Source organism: Triturus cristatus, chromosome 6 (genome assembly GCF_964204655.1).
Source record: "Triturus cristatus chromosome 6, aTriCri1.1, whole genome shotgun sequence".
NCBI classification, from domain to species: domain Eukaryota; kingdom Metazoa; phylum Chordata; class Amphibia; order Caudata; family Salamandridae; genus Triturus; species Triturus cristatus.
The window spans coordinates 1,685,932,753-1,685,942,746 of NC_140589.1; the positions used below are offsets into that span (position 1 = coordinate 1,685,932,753).

Consider the following 9,994-nt stretch of genomic DNA (forward strand, 5'->3'; position numbering starts at 1 on the left):
TGCTTTGAAAAATCTCCAGTCATAGGGTTTTGTGGAATGAATTGTCAAATTAAAATTAATAAGGTAAGTCGCTAATTGCAGCCCCCTGCAATTAGCCACAAACACAGGGATGGTGGCCTGCAAGGGAGAGCAGACCATCTCCCTTGTTTTTGCATTCACAAACATTGATCTTTTTTTAAAGCAGGCATGCTCCTTGAAGGAACTGGGCGGCATCGAGAGGAGCAGACAGTGGTTACTGTTCCCCTGGACCTCTGCCCCGACACCTGGACACCTTCCCCTTTGTGACTCAGTTACCACATCCTTTGATAAATACCATTCGACTTACAATTAGGAGTGGATGCCCCTTTGTATGTATGTATGTGGTGTTTCTATCATGCGAATCTAGCCAAAAGGCAACAAAAGAGTCAAGAACAACCATAAAGTCGATGAGCGATAGGGCCCTTCCATGCCTCCTTCTAAATGGGCTCCAGAATGGATCATCATTTTGTGAGGCGGAGAGGCTTTTCCGACTAGCGAAATGGGGTTAGTAAATAGTAGAAGTCAATTTCATGGCCACAATCCGTATGATTTTGAGAATCCCAGGCTTTGCTGTAACAAAATGGCTTTGTACATCGCACCATAATTTATTAAGGAGAGCATATTAACTTTGCAATCATGATTGTGTCACAAGGCCACCGCTGCTGTGATCAGCAGCAAACTCTATGACTATTACAGTAAATTAAAAGAAGTCAAGATGAATAAATGTATTCTTTGCAGAAGAGATGCTCACCTGAATGAGATGCTAGTGTGCTGTCGCACTGCTTCATGATCTTCTATAGTGAGAGGAGGCAAGAAAGGAGCAGAGGATGGACATCCACATGGACTTCAGAGTGCAATGCTGCTGAGTTCAACGCTGTTGTATAATTACAGGAGTGGGGATTAGCAGTGAGCAAACAGAGACAATTTGTATTTGGTAGGAAGGCTGGCACGGCAACACATCCGTTAATTGTCTTTTTTTGATAGGCTGTGGACTATTCTCGATTATTGTTAAAGAAATATTGTCAAAAATTGTTAAAAGCAAAATTAGAGAATCTCTTTCAATAGTGTGGGCGTAGGGAGTATGTATGGTACAGTATAAAAGCCAGAGTCGTAGAGGAACAGAGAGCTAGGAAGATAATTTGACGTGGCACCTTCCTACAAAATTATAGTTTTGTTCGATGAGTTTTTGATGGACCAGCCCATTTTAATCCTCACCTAATAGTCAAATTTATTTAACACAATGGTAAAGAGAAATAAGTTGCAGAAAATTAACAATTGTACCATCCATGGTAAAAAAAGTTACAGGATGGAACTATGGGCCTGATCCACAAAGACTTTGCTCTGATTTACCCTCGTAGTACTCTTCGCTTTCTGAAGCTTAAACATAGTGGTGTACCCAAAGCTGAAACATAGTGGTGGACCTAAAAAAGAACAATAATCCACAAAAGTCCAAATGTATTATTAGAAATTCTTGTGTCTTCGTTATTTCATTCCAAAACGTCTTTCTTTTTTTCATTGAAAATCAAACAGAGCCTCAACCAACAAATTTGCTTCAATATTTTACTTCTACCGAGCTGCAAAAACAATATATAAAATGCACATCTACTCTTGGCTTAATATTAAATTCCACGAGTAAGCCATGAGTAATACAAATATAACTCACACTCACAGCACAAGCTCTGTGAATAGGACCCTAATTGTTTTGTCAAGGAAGAGGCAGTAAGTCATGCAAAGGAAATATATGTGATGCAGCCCAATCTCTAAGCACAACTGATTCTTTATTCTAATGCAATCTCTATAATAATCTTCTTTAAATTTCAGCATACTGTTTACTGCACATACATGGAGCATAACAATATATTTCTCTTCTATCCCATGTAGCCTTGATCAGATCTGATTTGAGAAGACATAATATTAATGCGGGTATTATGAAGTCTGAAGTGAAAGCAGTAAGTAATTTGTGTTATCTAATGTCTAGATTTCACCATTATGCAGCTCACTATGCAACCCTCTACCAGCCACCAACTTTAGCAGGTTCTTGACCACCATTTTGTTTTGTCTGCTATGCTTACCCTGCGTGCTCTAGCATCCTTCCACCTCTGGACCAGTTCTTGCTGCACTATAGAGGGCCCACATCTTATACATGGGCATGAGTAAAGCTTTTCCCTTTTCTGCTGATCCCCACTCAGGAAACACATAGGCTGCTTTGGTGGTTCTTCTTTCCTCTTACTTCGCCTTCTACCTAAATACCTCCATTCCCCTCAATCACCATCATGTCAGTGGTTTTGTTCTTGCCTTTCTATAAAACCTCCCCTCTCCCCCGCCACAATACGCTTCAAAAATACATTTAAAAATTAAAGATTTTGAGGGACAACTTCTGTGCAGGGCTCTAGACTGTGCAACAACCCCATCTGACCAGAAATTGTAAAGATCTGGCATTTTGGAGAGCCCTTATTTCCACTTCTTTCACTAGGCTTCTCCCATGTAAACCCTACACTTTACATTTACCTGCTATCTGTGAGTCATCCAAGGACCCTGTTGTAGCTGAGTGCCATACATGGGAAGTAAGAAACTAGGAGACACTGGAAATGAGACTGGGATTATTCCCCCAAGATTAGGTGATGTGATGCTAGAATGCACTTCTTCTATTCTCATACCAATGTACCGTGCTTATGGGGCAGCTGATAGGGGCATACATGTGAGGGGTAGGCTTAGGTTTTATTTTCCTGCTTCTACAATCACAGAAGTACAAAAATGTATTCTGAACATCTTAGTTTACAACTAGTCATGACCTCAAAACTGACACAAATCTTCTGTTCCATATATGCTTTATATTCTTAAGAATGTTAAGATTTTAATACTATATGTTGCAATTTACCCCAACCTATATTCACGTGTTTTCATTAATCTCAGTGTTATTGATTTGTCTTGTATAAGTAAGTTGTCTTTCCCACGAGCTTTGATGAGGTTTGGGGGCTTTAGTTGAGAGAGGAGACACAGAGTGATGAAAACTGCATGCTTTGTTTGATTATTTTTTTCAGTGGGAGAGGGCTTTAGGGAGCGACCAAAGGATCAGTACAACATTATTGCAGTTGTCCAGTTTGCTTAAATTAAAAGCTCTGATTACAGTTACGGCTTATTCAACTCACAGATTCCACACACATTTATCGTAAGAGTAAGCCTACTTGTTATATCACTCCACTACTCATATCAATGCACTAAAAGGTAAAGGCTAAAGGAATCACACAAAGAGAGTATGGAAAAAGAGATCAGAATGTATGGAGTTTGGAGCCCAATGGTGAAGAAGGGGTATCTTGATACAGACATACTGACTTTTCTATTTCTATAACAGGTTCCAGTTGAAAGTCCTGCTGAGCCCCAACTTAATGGAGTTGTCTTTCACACTCAGACATCATCCTCCGTCTGATTACAGAAAAAGTATTTAAAGAAGCAAGTCTTGACCAACCATGCATATGACAGGCTGCTGAAATTCTCAAAAAAGGAGCTTTTTTTTTATTTATAGTCAAGTTATTTATTGAACATCTGTTGATGGTAATATGGTGTGAAGTATAACATTGGATGCACTACGCAAACCTTTTCATGCAAGGACATTGATCAATCTGCACAATCATGCAGCTCAGCTTGAAGAAAAAGAATTGCTTGTGTCGGAAGATAAAATATTTTTGTCTTTTCCATTTCATCCGAAGAAGTAAAAATGATCACTGGAAGAAGAAATGAACATTAAAAGAGAAATAATAGATAGAATACTTTTTGTCTTTTCCATTTCATCTAAAGAAGTAAGAATGATCACTGGAAGAAGAAATGGACACTAAAAGAGAAATAATAGAATATTTTTTGTCTTTTCCATTTCATCTAAAGAAGTAAAAGTGATCACCGGAAGAAGAAATGGACATTGGAGAGAAATAATGAGGAACTTGTAATCAAAAAACGGCCTGGTGATTGATACAGAAATTCAAAGCAATTGTTCTATGAGTCTAAGTTTACTTACTTTCCCTGATTTACTTGTGAAACAAAATGGCTGCAAATACTTGTGGGCAACTGTAGAACAATGCACAAAGATAGCAAAGGCAATCCAGAAAATCAGGTTTCCTAGTAATATAACAGAATAAGTTCAACTATGGGACTGTACATTAGCTTTCGAGACCCCACCAGTTACTTTGACTCATGTGGTCTTGAAAGCTATTGACGTCTTCCATCTGTGTAGTTATTTTGTCAGTTAAATAAAAGGTATCCCCACCTACTATATATTATGTTTTGTCGTGAACTGACCTGCAACCAAAATTGTTGGGTTCGAGCAGTAATGCTATATGGTATATGTTAAACTGATCAATGGTCCAAAACATTTTATTGAACCTCAACTATTTTACAACTCCCTTGGAGAGGTACTCTTGTAAAATTGATGAAAAGGTTAACATCTGTTTTGGAGAATCCATAGATTCTTAATAATTAATATATCTGATGCATACATTACATTAAGTCAACAAGATAATCTCCATTTGCAACCAGTACACTTGATCCCAAATCATCTTTATCCTGTTTCACTGGGTAGTCTGTAAAATGCTTTCAGATACTGCCATTTTATATTCTAACTCTCATAATGTTAGTCTAGCTGCTCTGCTCAAGCACATCCCACCATGTCTCTTGTTCCTACTTTCCTTGGCGCCTCATTCCCCATTCATGTCACAAGGATCCTGCTACTGGTTGGCAACATCATCGTTTTGTTGCATCATTGGAAATACTTCAGTTCTTTACTATCCTTATAGACACATCATTTCACACTTGACTTATTTTTAGATCAACCTTCTCTATAGTTACCAGTTTTCATCTATCAAGTTTACAGGCTTGCACTGTGCATTTTTCAACTTTTTTTTTTTTTAAATTCATTTAACTTTATGGACAAAACATTCCCCACAAGCCCCTGTCACAATTTATTGTTTCATAATGATAGGGTATCTTGCATTCCAAGGTAGATTCAGTGGCTTCTGAAAAGATCCATAATACAATCAGTCATGGAACAAACTGTTGTAACTTTTATTTTATTTTATTACGCAATACTTTTTAAATGTTTTTTAAAAGCTGGACATTTGATTTTGAAACTTTTTGTGAATAGAGAATAGCTATGTGTATCACATAAAATGCACAAGAGTACTTTGTTTATATGCTAGGTGCCGGAAGCCCCTTCTGCATGTGGTTTCCGACACCAGGGAAGCCCCAGGTCACAGACGGAGGTTGCGAGGCCCAAATTCAGTGGTACAGCCTGACCTGTAGCACTAGGTAGAGGAAAGTCACTACTCCCATTGCAAAGAGCTGCACAACAGAACACATGGCCTAAAGAAGGTAGCAGTGTCCTCTACGCAAATAGAGGTCTGAGTGGCTTATCACACACATTGTTATATTATCTCTTCCAATGCGGATACGTTATATCATCTCTTCTAGTTTACACCAAGAGTCAAAACGTGTGAAATATATTTTGCATCTCTCTGGCAGAAGCAAAGTAACTATTGTATTTTATTTCATTTCTAAACTCATAACAAACTTTTAACAAACACATTTTTAAAATGGATTACTTCAATCAAATTTGGTTTTTAAGTGAATTTCGGGCTTTATTCATATAGGTACAAGGATTATAACCCCATTAACTGCCACATTGGACGCTGCTCGCCTTTTGAGACAAAATCAAAAGTATTTTACAGAAAGACACTTCACAGAGGAGGCCAGAGGCAAAGGTGCAGCACTGGCGGGGCCAGGATTGTCCTTGTGTGAAGCTGGGGTTGTTTCGAACCCTTTGCTTAATGCTGGTGGCTGATAGTGGATGTGTCAAGGTTCCTTGCTGTTCCTACAGCAAAGATACTGGACGCTCTAAGGCACTAGGGAATCCCTTCAGCTATTTACCACCAGATGTATCTCTGCACTCTAAATGGCTGTATTACTGTATTTTTATGGAAGTTTGGTTGGCGTAACAGTACCAAAGAATAGATGTATTTAAGTTAAGAGCATTGTTTTTACTTTGTTAGCTTCTCTGTTGGATTAGAATGTTGTACAGCTTAAAGTTCCTGCTTTCAAAGAAAGTTTCATATTTGTATTTATGCAAATGCCTGATTTTTATATTTAAACTGAGATTGTGACAAGTGAACGTGCTATACAGGTCTGCACTTGTAGGCACATAACTTAGGGAACTATTAAAGTCCAGTGACAAACAAGTATCTAACAACCAAAGCTGAACTCTTCGAGCTGAGAGTGAACAGAGGTGTTGATTTCTGTGAGTATCCAAGTTCCCCATTACCCCTCTATCATCATTGGTCATTTCTTGGATGTGTATCTATCCCTGAGGTCGGTAGTACTCATTTATATCTTTTACTTAATTTATAGCCCTCATAAACTGCTTTAGAACATTGGAATTTCGCGAGCTCCATTGGAAACAGCACAGTGTCAGTCTGTCATATATGATGGCACAGGCCCACTATTACCACCATTACAATTCCATAAGCCATAGCCCCTACCTCTTCCTGTCCTCTGAAAATGTGGAGTTTTGGAAGTGAGTGAGAGATTCGTGTCTGAGGTTCTGGCAAGAGAGACGAGGCTCCACCTCACGCCTGCTGCTGCTACGGCTGTCACTGGTTTGCAGTGACAGCCGGAGACACAGAAGGAATAAGGGGAGCACTCTGAAGGACCCCCATCTTCCTCTGCCACACTGCAGGAGAAGAGCAAACTGGTAGAGCTTCAGGGATAGGTAGGGGCTGCTGATTCTTTGTCCTCCCTTCTTCCTTGACTTTCACTGTCTGTGCATCTCGGTCACTGCTAAGGCCAACGTGTCCATGTGCATAGCCCCAGCAGCAAATGTTATTAAATGACACCGTCGGCCATGACAGGAGGGAGGTGACACTGTGGAGAGCTGCTGGTGTCTTTTAAATGCTATGTCTACCAGCAGAGATGTTTCACAATTAGGACATTCTTCCCTTGTAGGGCAGAATGTTGTATTAGCCTTACCAGTTGACCAAAGCAGACTCTATAAGCTATAAAATTCTAGTTTCTTTGTTAGCGGCCCAGAAGAAGGTCAAAATTGCATGGAACAGGCCTTCAATGTCAATACATGCATTAGCAGGAATTATAATTCCATTGTTGATGCAGCTGATTATGTGGTAAACCATGACATTTGCATCCTGATTAGAAATATTTGCTAATGCGTTTCAGATATACAAATAGGCTGCAAGAAATGCAAACTAGAGAATTGATAGCACACCAACTACCACAATAAACACAAAACAAAAAACCACAAAACACAAGAACAATACATATTCAATATGGGAACTATTATTAAATGAAGTAACGTTATTAGCATATCACATTCCCATGTTTCTGATAGCCTATACCTAAATGCTCTCTCTCTTTCTCTCTCTCTTTTCATCTCTCTCTCTCTCTACCTCCCTCCCTCCCTCCCCTTCTCCTGCAGCTTTGCTCTATAGCTTCAGAGTTTTCCCTCAGGCTTGAGGTTTATTGCTACTCATGGACATTAGAATGTTGGAAGATGCATTGAAGACAGTAGTGTGGCTGAGGGCATATAATGGCTGGTGTTGACCTTTTGCCGCAAAGTTCCAGAGTTTCAATTTCTGTTTCTCCCTGTTTAATTTAGAATATTTTGCCCTTAATGAGTAGAATGTTTTGATAGCATTGCAGCCCTTCTGTCTTGAGCTAAGTCTTTCTTTATATGGCTGCTCTCCCTTTGTTGGCCCTCATCTGTAGCTTGGGTTCATAATTTGGGGAGATGGCATTTAACAGCTGGTCTAACCTTGGTCAATGAGCTTTAATTCTATATTACTACTTCTGTTTTCCATCTAAAGGGTCGGTAATTTGATTTTCTGCCAATTCACTCATATATAAAACAGCTGCCTTGGGTCAGTGACTTTATGTGCCACTGCTCTCCTCTGCCAGCTAGAAGTGTATATCACTAGACAGACACCCAGTATTGTCTGAATGGCATTATGGTGTACTAATCCAGCCGTGGCAGAGGTCTTCCACTTTAATGAATAAGAACGGACATCTGTCTGTCCTGAAATTACGTTATTCGAAACACCGATGTGAAAATCAGGAGGCTTCGTCACAATTGTATAAAATCAAATGATGTTCATACTTACAAGGAGGAGAACCCTTCAGAGAAAGGCCTGCACTTCCATATTAAACTGGGTTTTGTATGTTATCGAACACGCACTGAGAGTCTGCCGAGTTAATAGTTGTCTCGTTTTGCGCGCTTTAGCAATCAGTAGATCATCTCTTGTCATCCATTCCCATTTTTATCCAACCTCCAAGCTCACTTTGCTTTTAGGTTATTTGTTGTACAATATGCAGCTCCACTGTTAATGCTTTCTCTGATCTGTCCTGTTGGCTATTAATGGGTGTGTGTGTGTGTATTTATACACACACACACACACACACATATACATCACACCGATTTACTTAACTAAAGTGGAAGCCAAAAATGGAAAAAAAACAGATTCACCTAATTTCAACACAGCACAACAAATAATAAACAGTATTAACATCTATGTAAGCCTTCTTTAAAGATATAAATGTGTACTTTTAGAATGTACTGGGAAGGACAGGAAGACCAGTTACTCTTTCAGAGGTCACCATAGCAATGAAGTCAACTTGATTGGTCTATTGAGCTGGTGCACCTGCTGTCAGTCAGGTATGATTAAAAGCATTAGCTATACATACTGAAAAGATTCAGTCCTTTGTATTACTTTGTGAATTTTCCTCGTCATTGAAAATATTTCATGTTTTTTTTACGTCCTCTGAGAGTGTAGAGAAAAGCATTAGACTACTTTTCACGTATTTCCCTCGTTTAAGAGAGAATGTTAAGTTGCACTCTTATTTGAGGTTCACAATTATTTCCACACCAATAGTGGTGGTAGGATGTACAGCAATCTGGGTTAAAGAACCTTGATGGTATCATCAGCTTCACCTGTAAAGTAATGCAGTGACCTGAACCTACCAAAGGTCATCCGTGAAGGGTACTAGACACTGGATATTAATGAAGGCTAGCTTTCTTGCCCTTTTGGTGATCACTAAATCAATAAGCGAATAAAAAGTTAGCATGTTACGGTAAATATTCAGTGCTCTTGGGCAGCAAACCTATGTTAAAAAAGGGAAGGTAGTGATGGTGAAAGACACCATTTGAACCTTCCTACTTTAACCATTCTTAGAAGTAAATGTATCTCCGGTTAGTTTAGGTGATCACAGTTTCTGGCACACTTAGAAACATGTTTCAGATTTTGCTTGCCTCATCATTTCAAAGTAAGCCGTATTTTCTCAGGTTATTATCCATCACCTAGGAAATATAACTCGGGTGTGCTTTATTGTACTCTGTTCAGTGTACCAGACCTGTGAGCTCAAGATGTGGACAATCCTCTTCATTCAAACGCCTCACACTCGTCCTTGTACAGGGATGAGTTCTGACTGTATCTGTATGTGCTTTTGATGTACATTTTTTTGATATGTCAAGGGGGAATTATTTTTTGGAAAATGTGAACATTTAAAGTGTGTCCAAACATCCTTCAGTAATCAGATTGTACTGTTTGTTTTCATTAAAACACTTGGCACTTTTTCATGTTGTTCTTGATTTATTTGCAATTAACAAACAACACTCCATAAATGGAAAATGTTATATGTTGTGTTTTTTCTATTTGAAGTAATTATAGTTCCTGATATTTGTTTATTTTTAGTGAAAATGCTGTCAGTTCAGATTTATAGCTGAAAGTGTTTTTCTTCAAATCATCAAAAGATCTTTATTCGGTTAAAATCATAAAAGAAAACATACATTTCATTATAAACAATTTCTTTAAAATCACAATTAAGAATTTCCATATGTTAAAATCTCCAGGAGAAGTCTTTATAAATAACAGTACTGTGTCCAAACAGCAACTGCAGCTGTCATCTTCCTATGATTGTAGCAAAGATA

At 38.7% G+C, this 9,994-nt stretch overlaps 1 protein-coding gene across 1 annotated transcript in view; it reads left to right on the plus strand.

Annotated features, from left to right (window-relative positions):
* FLVCR1 (FLVCR choline and heme transporter 1) overlaps positions 1-9,638 on the plus strand; it is a 136,053-nt gene extending 126,415 nt beyond the window's left edge. Inside the window, exons 9-10 of the mRNA XM_085612883.1 lie at positions 1,900-1,967; positions 3,371-9,638. Coding sequence (XP_085469009.1) covers positions 1,900-1,967; positions 3,371-3,445 — 143 coding nt within the window. The 3' untranslated portion in view covers positions 3,446-9,638. The remainder of the gene's footprint in view (positions 1-1,899; positions 1,968-3,370) is intronic.
* The last annotated feature ends 356 nt before the right edge of the window (positions 9,639-9,994 follow it).